This window comes from Neolamprologus multifasciatus, chromosome 7 (genome assembly GCF_963576455.1).
Source record: "Neolamprologus multifasciatus chromosome 7, fNeoMul1.2, whole genome shotgun sequence".
In the NCBI taxonomy this organism is placed as follows: domain Eukaryota; kingdom Metazoa; phylum Chordata; class Actinopteri; order Cichliformes; family Cichlidae; genus Neolamprologus; species Neolamprologus multifasciatus.
The window spans coordinates 36895931-36916564 of NC_140445.1; the positions used below are offsets into that span (position 1 = coordinate 36895931).

General features: G+C 38.2%; 3 protein-coding genes and 1 pseudogene across 3 annotated transcripts; 1 reads left to right on the forward strand and 3 right to left on the reverse strand.

Annotated features, from left to right (window-relative positions):
* Positions 1 to 338: 338 nt before the first annotated feature.
* Positions 339 to 5045, reverse strand: LOC146514728 (uncharacterized). The gene is made up of 6 exons (XM_085164551.1): positions 4258 to 5045; positions 3260 to 3800; positions 2832 to 2924; positions 2551 to 2588; positions 1693 to 1749; positions 339 to 1496 (listed from the first exon to the last, which is right to left on the reverse strand). The coding sequence occupies exons 1-6, from the start codon at positions 4277 to 4279 to the stop codon at positions 871 to 873; spliced, it is 1377 nt and encodes a 458-aa protein (XP_085020677.1). The 5' UTR covers positions 4280 to 5045; the 3' UTR covers positions 339 to 870.
* LOC146514729 (GTPase IMAP family member 9-like) lies at positions 4286 to 6644 on the forward strand. Its single transcript, XM_085164552.1, has 2 exons — positions 4286 to 4503; positions 5041 to 6644. The coding sequence occupies exons 1-2, from the start codon at positions 4476 to 4478 to the stop codon at positions 5763 to 5765; spliced, it is 753 nt and encodes a 250-aa protein (XP_085020678.1). The 5' UTR covers positions 4286 to 4475; the 3' UTR covers positions 5766 to 6644.
* Positions 6645 to 10875: 4231 nt separating this feature from the next.
* LOC146514730 (GTPase IMAP family member 7-like) lies at positions 10876 to 13483 on the reverse strand (annotated as a pseudogene).
* A 2109-nt stretch (positions 13484 to 15592) lies between these two features.
* LOC146514731 (GTPase IMAP family member 8-like) lies at positions 15593 to 18047 on the reverse strand. Its single transcript, XM_085167816.1, has 4 exons — positions 18026 to 18047; positions 16814 to 17037; positions 16598 to 16616; positions 15593 to 16280 (listed from the first exon to the last, which is right to left on the reverse strand). The coding sequence occupies exons 1-4, from the start codon at positions 18045 to 18047 to the stop codon at positions 15619 to 15621; spliced, it is 927 nt and encodes a 308-aa protein (XP_085023942.1). The 3' UTR covers positions 15593 to 15618.
* Positions 18048 to 20634: the final 2587 nt, after the last annotated feature.

The window sequence follows — 20634 nt, forward strand, 5'->3', positions numbered from 1 at the left end:
ATATATGACATCTTGAAAAAGGAAAAAAAAACAACCTAATACAGAATCAACCCTACAGACTCCAGTGTTTTTGCATTCATAGTAAATCTGAAAACACCACATGCCTCTTACCCAAATTTAGATTCTGTTCTCTTTAGCGTAAAACAGTGATGTAGTTTTCCTGCCAGATGGGCTGTCTCAGTCTTTGAATATAATATTTTTTAAATATCAATTGGACTAGTGGTTCCTGAGTTCATAAGAAACCCACAGTTCACTGACAGACCAGTCAGTATAACAGACCAGTAATAGAATAAACTGAAGCATAATTAAATAAATGGAATCAACATAAATGCTGGATTATTATTATTTATTGATTATTATTAATTTTTACATCCTTGTACATTTCTCTATTAATCTTGCTTTGTATAGACGTGAAATTCAGAAAAAGGTATCTGTCAAATAGCCACCTTTAGCTTGCCCATTAACATTATCGCTGTATGCAATCTAAATTTCACAACAACATAGACAACGTGATATCCAGCAGGACACAAAGTTGGATCAAAGATTTTTTTATTAGTGGAGACAAGTCTTGTATATTTTGACCATGATGCTAATAAGTATAAGAAAACTAGAGGTTAGAGTTAATATCACAAAATAATAATCAGTATGCAAGAGCAGTAAGTTCACACAGCTTTAAAAAAAATGATATTCATACTTGCCATCTTGCACAAAGTGGTAGATAGTTTTAAATTACTTTATTCGGACATTCAATATGAATCAGCCAAAGAAAACACAATTTTCACTGTGTATATGATATTTTTTTCTATAAAGACTTGAAACGTTTTCTCTGTATAAAAGACTTATTGGACTTGCAGTGTAAAGCAGCTATGGCTAACGTAAACAAGACATTGTAGATGTTCTTATTGTTGGGAAATTTGGAAACATATCTGGAAATTTCTTGACGAGTGCTTTGAATTGTTTTGAGTCTTTGGAGCTGTTCCTGAATACATGGTAACGATTACTGCAAGCCTCCACAAGGTGGTTCAGGTGACTTCTTTCACCGATAAATTTATCTACACTGCCCTTCAAATCTTCTCCGTGTGTAAACAGGATGATTGTGCTCTCCCTGATTCTCCAGCCAAGGCTTTTCTCTACCTTCTCTAATATGTTTCTCTCACCATCTGTGAACCTGCCCAGCTGCATCACAAGTAACGTCACACAATGCCCTTCCTGACAGTACCTCTTACACTCTTCTACCTGTGCCTGGTTTACATGTTCCTCTTCATAAAAAAAGTCTGGGGTGTCAACTACTCTAACTGGTATCCCAAATATCTCCACTATTTTCACCTCACACCTGGTGGTGACTGGTGTGGAGCTGGGATAAGACTGAAAATGTTGGTTTGAACCACCAATGAGCTTCCCAGCAGTCAGGATGGTGTTTGCAGATGCACTCTTTCCAGTTCCGCTTTTTCCGAGAAGAACCATGTTATAGAGACCTTCCCTTGAACCATAGACACCTGGAAGATGTGGTCAAACAAAACATTTAGTTATTTTAGCAGCAGGTCCTAGCAGTTGCTAGAGTCAGACATTAAGACTGCCTGTTTTGGGTTTTTTTAACCTCTAAATTTATAAAGGAATACTTCAAATATTATGTAAATAATTTCATTTACTTTCCTGTCAAAGTTACATGTGTTGTGGTTTTTTGAAGCATACCATCATCTTGTCCGGGTGCTCTTTTTGCAGGCAGGGAAATCTGCTGTGAGCTGGCACCTAAAAAAGGGCATATCATATACCCATATACTGTGATGTTGTAATTTTGTAACAATACAGTCAGAAAACAGCAAATGCTGTACTTCTGAGCAACTATGTTAGTGATAGCTTTTGAGAGCATCTGTTTAATTTATAAATGCTGAGTCTGCTATGAGTGCAGTGTGTGTGATGAATCTCTTTTCAGTAGGTAACTTGACTGTCGTTATATTACTTTCTAACAGCATGGTCGTCAAGCATTAGTGTCACTTTGCAGTTTTTTGTCCTACAACAAGTTACATTTCAGCCTGAAATCTGTATTTTTCTATGATTTTCACTTATAGTTAATTTCCATACCATCAGAAACTGATACCAGAATCTCTGTCTTATTTTATCAACATCATGACACCCCAACGTCACTTTAAAGATGTTCTCATAATGCAGGTGGTTGCAGTTCTGCTTCCCAGCTATCAAGCAACTGTTCAAAAGGCAGTGAGACTGCAAGTTCATTGCAGTCTGTATGGCTTCAATAATGTTGGTCACATCATGATTTTCAGTCAGAGTTCCCACTATTCATAATCAGATCATTATGCATTTGGTTAATATTCTCAAATTTAAACAAATACTTTCATTTTAACTCAGTGTTTGAACTGATATGAGTGTGTTTATCAGAAAATTATTTTTTATTTTGAGCTGTGGTCTGAAATTTAATTTAAGATGCTGATGAAAATATTTTATTTATTGCCATAATTTATTACATAATATAATACATGACATAAAGCCAAAAGATCAGTTTCCTAACATAGGTGGATTTAAGAAACTCACCTGTACTCCGAGGAGATTGCTGAGCATGCCACGAGTGTCTGAAACATTAATGTGGTCATTAAATATCAACAGAGAAGGAAATGATAAAATATCACAACAATAGCTGTGGCAGGGGTTTTCTGCACTGTCTTGGTCCCAGCTTGTTTTTTTTCTTTAATACATCTTCTGAAATGGATACTTGTGCTTGTAATTGAGATTTAGCTTTTTTTGAAAGACAAAACATAATTTATTTTAGTTTTGCTTTGAAAAATATATCACAAAGGACTGAATTCTGTCATTACCTGTGTTTCACTTTGGTTTGCATTCCTGTCTCTGTAGAAGCAGACCTGCCAGGGTTGCTCTGATAAGTCTCACCTGTATAATCACACTTTCTCCTGATAAAACAGATTTGGAAAAAAATGAACTGCATTCTTCAATCAGTTAATTAAGTAATTAATTAATTAGGCTTCATGTTCATTTTATTTTACAGGATGAAGTTTGGACTTGTTAAATTATGAAGGAGAGATTTAACATGTGCTAAATGTCAGAAATACTACTCTAACTTGTGAGGATTGAACACATTTAGTTAACTATTGTGATCTAAGCATTATTCAGAATATAGAATTTTTTGTAGTATTTGAACATTGTGGAATTTCACCATTGATAGAGACAATAGAGAAATACAAACTAGTTGTTAATAAAATATGTCTCAGAGGGAGACAATTGTTACCTAGTGCGTATCAGGTGAGCTTTCCTTCGTTTCACAGTGTGTTTGGGGTAGTTTTTGTAGTCAAACTGAAATGGCCGTTGGTGTGAACACCACTCCTTACATTGGAAAGCAAGATTTTCATTCATAGTTGCCATCTGGATATTGTACATTTCCTTAATGCGACCTTGTAAATTCTCTCGACTCTCTTCCAACACAATGACTATGTTTTCTGTGACATTTTCTCCAAACACACGTTGAAGGCGAGAGATTTGAGTCACAACTTTTTCCACTTGTGTGTTTTTTGAATCTATTACCAATATGAACAGACGAGGTCCAGGATCAGAAAGAGCCATGAAATCAATGATCAGCTGATCTGGGAAATCATATTGCTCATCAAAGAAATCACAAGTACTGATGATTCTGTAGAGGTTGTTGTTGTGCTCAACAAAATTGCCCAGTTTTGTGACAGAAGCATTGGGACCTCTGATGATTGTACTTCCAGTCCTGTTCACTGAGTCAGCACTTTTTCCGAACAGAGCGATGGTAAACTGCCCAGGATAATCTTTAGGAAAGACAAACAAACTTAATTGTCCATAAAAATGTTGTACAAAACTTAAATCTGTCAATGTTCCTCCTTTATTCTACCTATGGGGTGTGATTCTTCTATAGTAGATTTATTTACACTTATTTTGATTATTTATATTTATTTAAAGATTTATTTTTAACCTCTTATTAAAAAAAACTAACAAAATGTCAGTAAACAGACAATATAATCACTTATCTGTATCTATGAATAACAAATATACTTCAAATTTGTGTCTCACTCACTCACTAAAAGCTCTAACGCTGTGCTGACACACACACACACACACACACACACACACACACACACACACACACACACACACCTCAAACTATCTATCTATCTATCTATCTATCTATCTATCTATCTATCTATCTATCTATCTACCTGTTGTCAGTATATAATATTGTAATAAAGCTGTACAGCAGTAACTTACGTGGAGGCTGCGCAGAGCTCATCTTGTTAAGTGCTTAATCATGAAGACTGCAGGTTTCGCTGGAGTCTCTGAACTACCTTTGAAACAGATCAGACTCTTGCTGATATAGGCTGAGAGATTAGATCCGCCCTGTGGGTGGAGTGCAGTCTTTGATCTCACACTAAAACAGTGGAGTTGCGTTTCAGTTCATTCTCTATGAAGTCACGAACAGACAGGAGATGGGCAACAGTGGGTCGATACCAGAAGGTGAAGTTGGAGCTTTAATTTGCTTCAGAATTTAGGCTTTCAGCAGAACCGAATAACACAAAGAATTGATAGGGAGAGATCATTTTTGCATAATTTAACTTAATTTATTGTGTGATTAACTCCTTGGGGACTGAACTGATGTAGCTACAGTACATAGCAACAATAGTAGGAAGTAGGACAGAATCCCCCCAAATTTACTCACTGGTGGTTGTGGAGATGAAGCAGGTGGAGGCTTAGTAGGCTCCGAGCAACCAGGATGACTTGGAGATGGAAAGGAGGTGGGTCATATGACAGTCTGAAAGGCAGAATGACAGAAATGCACTGAGGTTTGTAGCACGGGGAATGAAGACTGATTTTCTCACACAGGTGAGCAAGAATCAGTGTGGGAAAGTGGAGGTGATGTAAAGAATAGACTAGATTTCAAGTCTCTATGAACACAGTCAGATTAGATACCAATACTTTATCAATTAAGTTAGGCTCCATTTAAAATCTATTCATCCATGCAATAAGTATAACAAAAACATGTTCTTTCTCCAGGTGACCCACTGAGGATTGTGATGATTGGGAAAACTGGTGTTGGGAAGAGTGCTGTTGGGAACACCATTATTGGAAAAGAGTTGTTTAAATCTGAAGTGAGTTCAGAGTCAGTGACAGAGACCTGTGCAAGAGAGCGAGTTAAATACTGCAAAAGAGATATCCATGTGGTCGATACCCCCGGCATTCTGGATACATTTAAAAAGGCAGATGACATAAAGAAGGAGATTGCGAAATGCATCCACATGGCCAGTCCTGGACCTCACGTCTTTCTGCTGGTCCTTCAGATTGGCAGGTTTACCCCAGAAGAAGAAAACTGTGTGGAAGCTCTGGAGAAACTCTTTGGACCTGAGGCATCGAACTACATGATTGTAGTCTTCACTCATGGTGACAAGCTGGCTGAGCAGAAGTCCATACAAGAGTATTTGACAGAAGGCCACCCTAAACTCAAAGAGGTATTGAGCAGGTGTGGTAACAGGTATTATGTCTTCAACAACAAAGATAAGAACAGAGTTCAAGTGGTTCAGCTGATCAAGAAGATCGATGAGATGGTAGCAGCAAATGAAGGATCACACTACACCGATGAAATGTTTGAGAAGGCACGGGAGATTCTGCAACACGAGTGTGAAAAGACACCAGAAAAGCTGTTCAGCCACCGTGAGTTCATGGAAGAGCTGCAGCAAAAAACTCTCCAGTTTCAGCAAAAGTTGGCTTTTTTAGAGGACTAGCTCGGTGATTCAGGACCATTTTGACCATCATTTAAAGTTGATCATCTGCCATATGATGAACTAATTAATGGTAATAATTTTTAGTTAATGACAGTTTAGAATCCATTGTTATAGTTTCTAGATTTAGTGAAATGATTCTGGTGCTGATCATTTAAAATATGGTATGAAATTGGTTTCCATGTCAGCTGTATCACTGTAAATTCATCCATTTGTTCACATATTAGTCAAGTCTGGGTTCCAACTTTACGTTTAAAATCAATAAAAATATGCAAACTCCAACTACATGTGTATAAGGGCAAACATTATCAAGCAAAGGGTGACAACTGATGTAAGGCTGTTAGACACCAAATGCACAGTGAAAAAAATGGCATCAACATGAAAGGATGCTGAGCTGTTGCTGATGTTTCTAAGCAGTAATAGAAGGAGAAGTTCATACAGTTCTCATGAGGAAATTCACAAAGTTGGTGCTACATAAAGAATAGGTCCAAAAAATATTTTTAACACTCAAAATATTCCCACAGATTTTAGGCATCTGGTGTGTAAAGGCCTTTATTGTTTATGATGATTATAAATATAGAAAACACCACTTGTTATTATTCTGGAGATATACATAAAATCCTGACACGATTTAATTTAATAAAGAACATTTTCTAAAACTTTTTGTCTTTTCCTCACCACATCAGAATGTGATAATCTGGAGTTTACATTCTAGGGTAGATCCATGGAGCAAACCTTTGAAAACTGAAATCTTAGTAGATGATTAGAACTCCTGGAGGTTGTGCTGGACCTCAAAATAATGCAGTGAATTTCAACACACGCTTTAATTTGAGATGCAATGGTTACAATTTACGATTCAATGACTTTTTAAAAAAATATATTGTGAATTATTTAAGGTACATACCGTTATTACACATAAAAACATTTGATTATTTAAATTTTTTTCTGTGCTTTAGTCTAGTGTGCTAGTTGCTGTGTTTGTGCACAGTTAAGTGATTAGTGCCCTGGCCTGTTTAAAGATGTGGGTCTGGGTGTGGTTCAATTGGACTTGGGAATGATACATACAGTATGTAGTGTCATCATCAATTGCTTTGTTTAAGTAAATGAATCTGTAAGGCCTATGACAGGACAGTGTTTCACAACTGTTGTCTCAGAATTAAGCAACAAAAAATAGAAAATGATTAACCCAACTCAATCATTAAACCCATGTGTTTGTCAAACTCCAAATGGAGCTGCCAGATTTTTAACTGGTTCAGAGAACAGCTGACACATCAGATCATTCCTGCTCTGGCTCAGTTACATGCATTAAAATACAACAGATATGAGTAAGGAAAGTAGGACAGAAGCAAAGAGATGTTAAAGTGGTGAGACATCGTGATGCAAATTCAATTGTGTAGCTAAAGGCAACTGAAAAGTAAGCAGCAGGATTTCCTATGGATTGTTAAGGCCATAGACATATAAGTTTATATAACTGTAAATAACTTAGCCATACCAAAACCAGTGTCTGTGTTATTTTTGTAATTGTGATGAGAGTTAAAAAATGTGAACTTAACTCACTAGCTTTTAATTGTGACTGAGTTATTGTTTTGTTCTTTGTACGTGTTTGTTCCACTTTTTACTTTTTTACTATGTGCAGCACTTTGGTCAACCTGAGTTGTTTTCAAATGTGCTTATTAACAAATTGATTGATTGATTTAAAAAAAAAAAAAAAAAACCTCTGAAAACTTCCAAAAATGTCATCTTGAGGCAACTGTTGTGATTTGGCACCACATAAATAAAACTGAATTGAGCTGAATTAAACTAAAGTGTGGTTCTTTTTCCCAGGAGTCGTAGTGCAGCTCTTTTAATGAAAAACTTGTGGCTGATGTCATTTCATTGCTTTGGAAATTAACAGAATTCAAAATATTCACTCTTTGTTGTTTTTTTTAAAAATATGTATATTTTTTCTTCTTAATATATTGTAAGCTGCCAGAAACACTGAAAATATGAGGAAGAAAGTTACAAAACTGCAGGCGACACACAGGCCTCATTCAAGAGAATAATGAAATATTACTGTTAAATGAGTTTTGTGTCTCTGCTTCTGTCTGCTTTTACATTTGAGCTTTTATTGATAGCTGGATGGAAGCCAGACTTTGGTAGGAGATTTAGACTTTTTGGGTATAAAAACCTGTTATGTACAAAGCATGTTAGCATTTTTCTTTCCCACTATAAAAAAATAAATTAACATGATGTTATGACTTGATAATGATAATCTCAGATAATGTCATGTTATCTTATACGGCACTATTATATTAGATAACATATTATCTGACTGCAGTTTTACCTCATGAGACTGCAAATTGCTAATTGTATTTCTTTTATGAAAGCTTATGGGAAAAGAAGCCTTTTCCCCGCTTATCTTTATTACAACAAAAAAGAAAGGAAAACACTGACCAGTACACGAGGATAACAACAGATTGTCATAAGTTTTTATATTCAAAAGTACATCAGAAGTATAAAAATCACAATGAAACACGTGGATAAAAGCAACAGATCAGTATTTTATTAGTGTGCTACAATCAAAGGCCAAAGTGTCTTTGGTTTGCATCCAGGTGGAGATAAACCTGCCGGGAAACACAAACCGAACTTACTGTACAGAAGTACGGCGGAAGTAGTCTTTAAAAACTCTGCATGGTAAGTTCGGTTTGTGTTTCCCGGCAGGTTTATCTCCACCTGGATGCAAACCAAAGACACTCTGGCCTTTGATTGTAGCACACTAATAAAATACTGATCTGTTGCTTTTATCCACGTGTTTCATTGTGATTTTTATACTTCTGATGTACTTTGGTTTTAAAACTTAAAACTATTTTTATACTTTTACACCCTGTTACTGCATGTAAAGGCCCAATTATGTGCTATCAGCCAAAACTGTTACCATTGCTTGTTATAATTTTGCTTTGTTAGGAAACCTCTTTACATTTAATTAAGATGTTACTTTATTTGCAGCTGGACAGAAACTGTAGAGACTTTGAAATTCCATCATATAAACTTGCTGTTAGTGTGATTTGATGCTAATAAATAAAAGATACAGTAAGTATTTCATTAGCCCCATGCACAGGGCGATTCGCGTTAACTTGCTAACAGAGTTTTGCTGCATTAATGCGGTTGTGGCGTTACTGTCATTTTAACGAGATTAACGCTGACAGCACTAATTGAAAAACATTTGATCTAACAGCTTAACCTCTTTTTAAATGCTTAAAAAGAAACATGGGGAAGTCCAACTACAAATCTGAAGTCAAGTAATAATAATAAATAAGTTTGGATTAATTTGTTACTGATTTCATAAACTTTGATTCATACTTTCATACTTTGAAGTGTAGTTTAACTTGTAGAAGTAATTGTACTCAAATTTCAAACTCAGAATAAATTCAAATGGATCCTTTTTGTAAGCCAAATAATGAGATATTTTCAAATGGTGTAAGTTTTTTTCCCATTACATGTTGACTAAACATCCAAACAACCCACTGTCAAATAAATCAAATAAATTTACGCTGCAGCTGATACCTGTTAACAATTGAAACAACGGTGACACTTAGTGGAAAATAACCAACACTGCGAGTTACTGAGTCACAGTGAAGACACATAATGCTCTGACAGGAACACTGAATTATTACAGCTGTGCTCATGTGTTAAATACTAACATATGTGCATACTTTGGTGTATGTACGCAGATTTATATACACTATTTGATAAATAGCACTGCTAAAGTCAATGTATTTTTGTGTTACTTCTTTTTGATAAAGAAAAATGAAAATGTTAATTTTTTGTGCGTTATTAGGTAGTGCCTAGAGCCATGGTTTCACCATCATTACCAACAATTTTCTTATCCATTTATAATAACACAATTTTAATACCCACTTATTTACTGGAGGCATGTATCCATATTACATCCTTGCTTTTAAAGTATATGAAAATATATAACCATTTAATTTATGAATATTAAATATGGTTGATAGATGTGACATGCAAATTTTAAAGTTCAGGCGAATCATTTCCGCTTAAAATAAAGTATTCACTTCATGAATTCATGTGATTATGTATTTTCCAAGGAATAGGTTGGGGCAGTACAAGGTGGCTCTACAGTATAGCAATTTACACATCAGATTAGTTGTACCTGTGATATATCCTGGCAATCTGTCATGGCCCAACAATAATTCTACACGGTCCAGAAGATATCCCATCCTGTCCACGGTTACTGGTCTTATGAATGCTTCTTGTGTCCAATTGTCCAGTCCCATAGTAAGAGCTGACCATTAAGCATACAGTGAAGTATGTATATGTATTTAGCTGTGTCACAGCATTTCCTAATTGTACAGCAGTATTCGTTTTTGCCATTAGATGGCAGTAGAGGCCTCGGTATGTCATTTTATCCACAATAAATTTACATCCAGCGCATGGATCCAGAAAATCCGTGTTCCTCTCAGAGATGGTGGCTGTTCCAAGTGATTGATGTTATTAGATTGGAAAGCTGCTTACTAAGAAATGTATCGAGTTTCTAATTATGTCCCTAATTAATTACATAATGAGTTCCTTAATAAGTGTAATATCTTTAAGTAAAAGTATTTTTAGGCTGGATAGGACAGCATATAATACCCAGTGGGGCATGATCTGCTTGCTTATAAATGGGTGGTGTCTGTTTTGGTCAGACTTTTGAAATGTTTGGTCTCCTATAAAATCTGCCAACATGTATCCTCCTCTGTGGCATTGTGAAGAACACAACAAGCTTATGTTGGATCAGAATATATTAACTCATTGGTGTCAGACCCTAATTCTCATTGAGGTCTTCCCTAATAAGGCCTAGCTTGTGGTTTCTCTGTTTCATCTGTTATCTTCACTGTCAGTACAGTTTCATGTATTTATTTCCATTTGGAGTTTTCATGCATGTTTCCTCATCATTAACTGGGGACCACTGCCTAATGTTGTCAATTCACTGTTAGCAGGCACCACCATCAGGGCACCATGAACAACACTTAAATCATAGTATTTAAGTGTTGGTTTGCTTTTTCATCTGTAAAATCAAATTGTTGTAAACTACACAACCAACTTTTTGTTGGCAAATTTGGAGCAAAAACAAATGTAATTTGTGCAGACTTACCAATTTGCAGGTGCTAATAAATTAGCATAGCATGTTAATAGCATTAACATCAACTGGCTGTGTTACCTGGGAAGCTAATTAGCCACGCATTTAATGTCAGAGAATTGAGGTGAAGTCTGAGTAAAATGACAGTGTTGTGTTGTAGTTTTAAAGTATGGGGACATAAGTTTGTAAGTTTAACCATTGCAGTTCATATGAGAAACAGCAGGAAAATGACTGATTTACTGATATTTATTCTATTTATGCTGTGATGAAATCAGAATAAGGAAGAGTGACCATGAAGATAATAGGGCAGAGAGAGCTCAAGAGTTGAGAGTTCGCCTTGTAATCGGAAGGTTGCTGGTTCGAGCCCCGGCTTGGACAGTCTCGGTCGTTGTGTCCTTGGGCAAGCCACGTCACCCATTGCCTACTGGTGGTGGTCAGAGGGCCCGGTGGCGCCAGTGTCCGGCAGCCTCGCCTCTGTCAGTGTGCCCCAGGGTAGCTGTGGCTACAATGTAGCTTACCATCACCAGTGTGTGAATGGGTGGATGACTGGTTGTGTAAAGCGCTTTGGGGGCCTTAGGGACTAGTAAAGCGCTATACAAATACAGGCCATTTACCATTTAAGAATAGCCCAGACTAATATTTGGTCCAATCAAAATAGATTAATTTACTTACCCATCTGTAAGTCATGTGAAACACAAGCCATCTTTTCATCTGACATGCAATTTTTAAGTGTTTCTTAAATTTGTCCAGGATTTTAGATTACACATAAGGCAAAAGTATGATTTCAGTGGAAGGTTAGCAGTAGTAGCATTTAATTATAATTATTATACAGTCACAGTAAATTACACACCGCTTCAAACAATTATATTTGTACTTGCCACCCTTTACAAACTTGTAGATAGTTTTTAAATAAGATTATTCAGACATGGAGAGTGAATCAGCCAAAGCTAACACAAAGTTCACAGACAACATGATGTTTATTGATGGTTATAGTGTGAAAGCTGGAAACATTTCCTGACTATAAACAACTAACATTTGGGCATTCAGTGTGAGTTAACCGCAACAGAACAGTGGGAATGATTTTTTTGTTCTGAAACCTGGAAACATGTGTTCAGATGTCTCGATGAGTTCCTTGACCTGTCTGGAGTTCTTGGAGGTGTTCTTGAATACATGGTAACGATCGCCACACGCTTCCACAATGCGCTTGAGATGAATCTGTTCACCAATAAACTGCTTCACATCACAATGCAGATTTTCTCCGTGTGTAAACAGGATGATTGTACGGTCGCTGATCCTGCCAAACTTGTTCTCCAGCTTTTCTAATATTCCTGCCTCACCATCTGTGAACCGGCCCAGCTGTATCACAAGTAATATCACATGCTGCCCTGACTTGCAGTACTGCTTACATGCCTTGATTTCTTCCTCATCTACGGGTTGGTCTTCGTAAAAGAAGTCTGGGGTGTCGACCACTCTAACCCGTCTCCCAAACATCTTTACCGTTATCTCCTCACACTTTGTGGTCACCGGTGTAGAGCTTGGGTAAGAAAAAAAAATGCTGAGCTGGTGTACTCTGATGCTTTCCAGCATTCAGGAGGGTGTTTCCTGATGCACTCTTCCCAGTCCCAGAGTTTCCCAACAGAATGATATTAAATACGTTACCCCTGCCACCTGGAAGAAATAGTAATAGCAAACAGCCAGTTATTTGGCAACAGATATAACCTGAGACGTAACAGAAAGGATCAAAACCTTATTAATCTAACCTCTTTCTGCAGATGAAGCAAACCACCATCAGCTGGACTGACTTGGCACGTTGTATTTTTAAGCAGGCAATGTCAGTTAAATTAACCCGACTGAGGTATTGTCTTCATGTATTATGGACAATGCAATACAACAGTGACTTCATAAAGCTGATGAAGCAAAGCGGGCACGGTCATGACAGATCACATTAGCTCACAGTATAAGTCTCACATAAAGTGTCACTGATTACTCAGAAAAGGAAGGTTATTGCAGTGAAGCTGATCACGTGTGGAGAAGAGTGAAGCTCTGCTTAAAAAGTCTCCATCCTACTTTTTCTTATTATTAAGAACAATCCACCATTACAAACTGAAACCACATATTGCAAAAGAAATAAACCAGTTTTTGTCATATTATATCACCCACAGTTATATCTTATTAACACATATTAAATTAAGGACACTATGTTGTTGGGAAAATTTGACAAATGTAGTATACTGATTCTATAAAACTGGGTCATTATTTAACCACCAGGTCTGAACTATCCTTAGAATTAGTATTATATAAAAGTATTCTCATTAACTTAGCTCATATGAAACACAGTTTGGATGTGTAAGAAAACAAATTGCTGCTGAGATTAATAATGGATAAACATGTATTAAATTGAGTGCCAAATCTTAAATACTTTTTATTTCTATTTAAATAGCTACAGAAATACTGTAATTCAGTCCTGAATGTATATTTGAAGTTTTTAAATTCCCGATGCTATGATATTAAACACAAAACTTTTAATGTGATAGAATCATTGATGCCATGAAGTAATTAAATTAACAAGACGTCACTTACCTGAACGTGTAGCTGAGCTCATCTTGGCAGCTTTCTTAATTATGTGCTGACAGTGTGCAGGTTTCAGTGGAGTATTTGAAACACCTTTGAGGCTCCTGCTGTGTATACTGAGAAAATAGATCCACCCCCTAGATGGGCGGAGCGCTATCATCTACTTCACACTCAAAGAGTGGAATGCTGTTTCATTTCATTCCAACAAAAAAGTCACAGACTAAACATCAGCAAAAGAGAATCAGATTTATATTGCTGTAAAAAGTTAGATAAAACTTGTCATATTTAATGCAATATAAAATGTATATTTTTCTGCAGGTCCTCCAAAGAAGGATTTTTACAGTATTATTGGCCAAAGTGGTGTTGGTCAATAATACAGGCAGGGTAATTAGTTAGATAAAATGAATTCATGATTGGCCAGTTAAATCTCTCTGGTCGATGCTGTTGGCATTCTGGTTGACTGTAAAAGTACAGAAATTGCAAACTGCATCTACTTGTCCTCTCCTGGGGCTCACGTCTTCCTGTTGGTCCTTCAGATAGACAGGCTCTCCAAAGAGGGAAAAGTCAGATTTAATATTTTGTGTGTCTTTCTGTGCCATTATCAGTGAAATATAGGGATTAGGCTATTTGCATCATTACATTCTGTGAAACAACAGCAATGTGAAACAACTAGCTGTACTGTTGCTGTGGTTTTATGTATTCATTGTTTGTACATATGTGAAGGAAGCAGACCAACCAGTATTCCCTCCTAACGTTTCACAAAATGATGCTTTGATAAGACTGGTAGATGTTTCATTTCTACAAAAACAAAGAACAGTGTGAAAAGTGTGTTCAAAGCAGAATTCCTTCAGTCTAAAGTAGACCCCATGAGAGTGCAGGTAAACCAGGTACTTTTGTTGCCTCAAAACACAAAGGAGGTGGTGGAACTTCCCTGCACAATGCTGAAATTATTTAAATGATATACTCTATATAATACTTTATATATATATATATATATATATATATATATATATATATATATATATATATATATTAGTGATGATAAATCAGTGCAAACAAAGATCACATGGACATCCCTGTGGGTTAATTATCCTGCCTCTTCCACTGAGGATTCCCATGATCTTTGTGCACATCTTAAATAACTCTGAGTCTCTTCACCTAGCAAGTCATTGGTTTAATCAAGCCCCATTCCCATGCTTCATGGTTTCAGGAATTTTACAGCATGGTGGGATATGGCCTACTCTGGATGCTGTGAAGTGGGATTATGGGGGTTGTTGGCTTTGTATTGGTAGGAGAAAAACACATAACACATTTATAATAGCTAGAGAGCACTACAGGACTCACTGTCACTGGACTGGGATGTTATGTCTGGGCTCTCTTTGATCACAACGGGAACCCTGAACGATGGTGAAGACCTTCCCCTATGTTTGAGGCTCAACATGCTAGGACACTAATATCCACATTTGGACCTGTTGCAGTCCAAGGCCATCAAATCTCAGTGGAGGCTTCTTATGAAGTTAACATTAATGATGTAATCTAAGGAGCTTCTTTAAATTTCTTGAAGACACAGAAAGTAGTTCGAGTGATAAAATGCAAATAATTAAAAATGAAAATAAGATAAAAATTATAACAACAACAACAACAAAATAGAAACAAGATGACACTTGAGACTCAATATGAATAGCAGAATAATTAGAGTTTATTATTTGCTTTCCCCTTTTTGTCCCCTTCAAAAAATCTTCCTTTGTATAGACAGAATAAATCTTTATGAAATCATATTTAACTAATCAAAATTGTGCCTTGATCTGACTAATGTTACACATAAACCTCACAATAAGCCTTTTTCAACATATCATACATTTTCTATTTGACAAAAATAAGAGAGTAAAAAAAAAAAAAGGCCAACGGAGGAAACTTTTTTGCCTGTGTTTACCAACTCTGTTTCTCCATACCAGAAGCAGGTTATTTGGCATCTCTTCATCCTTAAATGTTTGACATAATCAAAAAGAATACATTTATTTTATACATATATGTATAACTTGAAGATCAGATTTGAATGTTAGAGACACCAGCTTATCATGGTAAACATGCAATCAGAGTAAGTTCAAATAACATCAACATATTATACTTTGGCCATTGAAGACAGAGCTATAAATCATTGTGATGTTAACACACACAGCACTGTGCGGGTGATTGTTTTGCTGGAAAGTTTGGAAACATTTCTGGAAATTTCTCAATGAGTCCCATGACTTGCTTTGAGTCTTTGATAGTGTTCTTGAATATATAGTAACGCTGACCACAAGCTTCCACAATGTGATTGAGGCGACTCCGCTCGCCGATAAACTTCTCGACTTTGACATTCAAATCTTCTCCATGTGTAAACAGGATGATTGTTTTCTTCCTGATTTCCCACCCAAGATTTTCTTCCAGCTTCTCTAATATTTCACTCTCGCCATCTGTAAACCTGCCAAGCTGTATCACAAGCAACACTACACACTGTTCTTCCTGACAGTACTTCTTACACTCATTCAGCTGTGCCTTGTCGACACGTTCGTCTTCGCAAAAGAAGTCTGGGGTGTCGACCACTCTAACCTGTATCCCAAGCCTCATCATTCTGACCTCACATTTGGTGGTGACTGGTGTGGAGCTTGGATAGGACATAGACTCTTTGCTTGAACCCTGCTGGGATGAGCTGAATGCTTGCATGATTAAATGCTGGGAGTTTCCTGCAGCGAGGATGGTGTTTCCAGATGCACTCTTTCCAGTCCCACTTTCTCCCAACAGGACAATGTTCAGTATAGTTCCTGACACACCATGGGCACTGTCACCTGGAAGGTGTAGTTAAAACAAATATTCAGTTGTTATTTAGTTATGACACTAAGAACACCAATACCAATAACAGAGCTGGATAGTTAGCAGCTACACCAGCAAGGTTACTGGATTTATTTGGCTGATAAGGTTTGTGCAAAGTTTAGCAAATGAACAAATTAAAAATTTCAATAATCAAAAGAACAGTGGAATAAATTGTAGCATAATATAATATAATATAATATAATATAATATAATATAATATAATATAATATAATATAATATAATATAATAATAGCTAAATCAGCATCTTAGCATATAGAGAGTAGAGACTTACCTGTAGTTTGTGGGTTATTCTGAGGGTGCAATTCATTTCTGAAATGATAACTGGAAGATATACACAAGTGTATGTCAACAAAATCATGAAATGGGTAAATTTTCATACTGTCATCTTAAAAAGAAAGTAGAGCATGCATTCTATCCAAAGGCCATCAGGGGGTGATAGCTGGAGTTGCAAGAAGATTTCTGCTCCTATAGACGTCTATGAAAAAACAAGTTTCTGTCTTGACATCTTGATAATGAGTTCATGGCCCAGTTCAGTTGTTTTGGGGTATACTGAATAAAAAGCACTGATGATCCTGAATGAATCATTCTCTCTCAATTCATAATCTGAGATGTTCACAAAAGTACCATGACCTTGGAGGATTACATCTTCAATCTTTTTTATTAAACCAGGCTTCTCTCCAAACAAAGCGATAGTTAACTTGTCAGAATGTTCTGTGGAAGCAAAAAACAATAATAATTTTCACAATGATTTATTAGTGGGGATAGGTTAATTGGATAATCCAAATTGCCACTAGGTGTGAATGTGCGAGTGAATGCGAGTGCAAATGGTTGTCGGTCTCTGTGTGTTGGCCCTGCGTCAGACTGGCGACCTGTCCAGGGTGTACCCCGCCTCTTGCCCTATGACAGCTGGGATAGGCTCCACCGCCCCCCGCGACCCTGAAAAGGAGAAGCAGAAGCAAATGGATGGATGGATGGACAATGATTTATTAGTCTTTAAAAAATTAATCTGCTTTATTAGACTCTGGCCAGGTGTAATTCTAGTTCAAAGTCTATAGAGGGTTAATAAGACTGATGTTTTCAAGATTGAAGCTGGCAATGAGGATAGACAGTATTTAACAATACTGATGGTGACCACATGATGCCAAAAACACATTAAAGTCAGCTCAGATTTTTATTTATTTATTAATTTTTTTATAAAATACTATGATTTAAATACTTTTCCTTCCACCACAGCTACATTAGTCATAGTACCCCTTGGTCTATGATTATATACATTTTTAGTTGGTATTTGTACCATCACTTCTCTTATTTTTGCCACAAATTATAATTAAAATGAATTAAAATATGTATCATGACTTCAAACATTGTCACTGTTTGCTCAACTGGTTAGCTAGTTCAGCTAGATTCTTGTGAGGAGCAACTACCAAAAAAGCAACTAGCTGAGATTAACTGATAATCACACAGGCAACCCTTTTTATCTCAACTAAAAATAAATAAATGAAAGAAAACTGTATTGCAAATGTTTTATTGCTGCATATAGAGTCCTGACCCTCTCTATATGCAGTTAAGAAAGTTAAGTTAAGTTAAGAAAACCTTTCATATGATCAAAATCAGAGTTTCAGAATAAAGGATTTTAAGAAGACTCAATTGTTCATGCATTTATAAATATGATGGAACAAAATAAGTTAGAGTTACTCACGCTGAGATTTGGAAGAATTCATTTTGTTAGTTGATTAATAACGAACAGTGTGCAGGTTTCACCAGAAACAGAATCAGCTTTGAAATGTATCAGATACATTCCTGGTGATATAGGCTGAGAGGTTAGCTCCACCCACTGGGCAGAGTCCAGGGAGCTTCTTTGCATAAAAAGAATGGAGAACTGAGTTTCTGTTCATTAGCCAAAAAGAGAAGAATTAAGATGGGCAATGGTGCTGCAATCCCTGATGGTAAAATTGGCTTCTTTATTTATATTTCCTCTTAATACTGCAGTCAGTGTTTTAGGTGCCAATTGTTTCATTTTTATTGCAGCTTAAAATATATTTATTTAAACAGTAATAATGAATATTTCTTTCCATAGGTCCTTCACGAAGGATCGTGATGATTGGGAAAACTGGTGTTGGGAAGAGTGCTGTTGGCAACACCATCCTGGGCGAACCTCAATTTAAATCTTTTTTTTTTTTTTTTTTTTTTTTTTTTTTTTTTTGCCTGTCCCGTTTGGCTCTTTTGCCATCAGAATTATTGTCTAAAGGCGAAGAAAGATGCCCAACGGATTTTCTTTACCAAATTGACCATCCCAGCTTTGCCGTAATGGTCCATTTGATTCACCTTTTATTCTTTATTTTATTTTCACTTGCTGAATACGGGACAGACTTGACTGGGGGAAAGAAAAGGGAGAAAGAAAGAGGGAAAGAAAAACAGTTGAGAAGAGGGACGGGGGAGAAGGGCAAAAAACAAAAACCAACAGAATAAGCAGAAAAAAAAAAATACATATATCGATCACCTGGATCACCTGTTGAGAAAGAAAAAAGAAAACAAGCAGAAGAAAACGAGAGTAATACAATAAACCACATCACAATGATATATGGGAATATGACAGTAAATACTAAATATTAAACATTATTGTGCAGCACGTAAGATCGACAGCACAGTGTGCATTGAGGTAGGAGCCAAAAAGGGTGTAGTTTGTGTGTGTGATCACCCGTGTGTACACCTGTGAGCATGGACGCGCTTGTTTTCTTAAAAGGTTCCCTCATGTAATGATCTGCTAGAGGGTGTGGGGGGCCACTGCCCCGTCCTCCAGGGCATGAAGCAGGTATGGAGGAGATCAAAACTCCAGACATCCAGAGGCCCCCAGAACACAAGAGACCAAGGAAGACCAACAGAGGGGCAGCCGTGCCACCGTCCCAGAAAGAGCTGAGGAGAGTCCCAGATGAGGGGTCACCCAGCAGCCACGGAGCAGAAGCCAGGGGGGGCTGCAGTGACCTGCCCGTGAGCTCCGCCGGCAGCCAGCTGTGCCTGAGTGACCGAGCCCCAGGCCGAGAGGCCGGGGGCACCCCACCTCCGAATTGGCCCAAGCGAGCCCCAGGCTCCAGGCCCCGATAAGCAGCCGCCAAGGAGTGAGCCGGTGTGTACCCGGACGCCCACCCCCGGACACAAAGAACCACCAACGCACCGATGTCTGAGGGAGTCCGCCCCCGGCAGGGGAAGTGGTGGGGGGAGATAGGCCTCCAAACCTTGGAGGGCCTGAGCTGTCCTCAGAGAGGTGGCATCTGATACCCAACCTGACATATAGACACAGACATACAGGCACACACAGATACAAACATCCATTCCCACCCTCATGCTCTCATATGCACTTACTCCACACTCAACCAACGTGGAGACAGACATAAAGAGACGCTGTACACACAATCACACTCCCCAAGCGTACTCTACGAACCGGGTCTAGGTACCCTTGCCCCTGGAGGGGGGAACTGCACCCAGACCCAGGTTGTGTTACCCTTTTCCCTGCGGTGGGGAGAAGCAGACCGCCCCGACTCCGCAGAAGCAGGGAGGCCCCACATTCCAGATCCCAGTCGGACGGCCAACTCCTCCTCCTAGCCCCCCTGCTCCAGCAGAAAGCAGAGAACGAGGGTGAGAGAAGACTCCTAACCTCCCTCCACCCGCTCATTGTAGTGTTGATGTATGTGTGTTCTAAGGTGCATTTAAAACCCAGGAGGGCATGGAGCTACCTGCCAGAGAGCAGCAGGTAAGCGCATAGTCCCTCCTGCTAGCCCTCAATGTCTACGTGTATTTAAAATTGAGAGGTGGGCAACGACGCCGGGGGTGAGGTGTACACCCTGATGGTAATTGGGATTCCGTGTAGCGTGCCCACCCCCAAGATCCTATATGTATGTGTAATGAGAGTGTGAGTAATGTGAATGTCTAAGTTGCGGGATAAAATTGAGGCAGAGGCAGCCAGAAGGGGACAGAGGGGGGGGTTACCTCCTCTGCACCCTGGTGACACACCCCTACTCCAAGGCCCTGCATGTGTGGGTGGTTGTGGTGGAGCGGGAAGAGGGAGGCAGCTGGAGATGGGGAGGGAAGGAAGGGAGGGGCAAGTGACCCCTCCCTGGGGCAAGTGACCCCTCCCTGGGGCCAGCTCCCCCGCTGACCCCAGTAGGCACCCCCATACTCCGCGACCCGCCAGGGAAGGGGGGCCCAGGCCCATCCGAACCGGGGCCCAGTGCAGCGGCGCCGCCCGGCCCCACAGAGCCTGTGGGGCCGGGAGCCACATTAGAGCCACATTAGATTTAACCTCAATTTAAA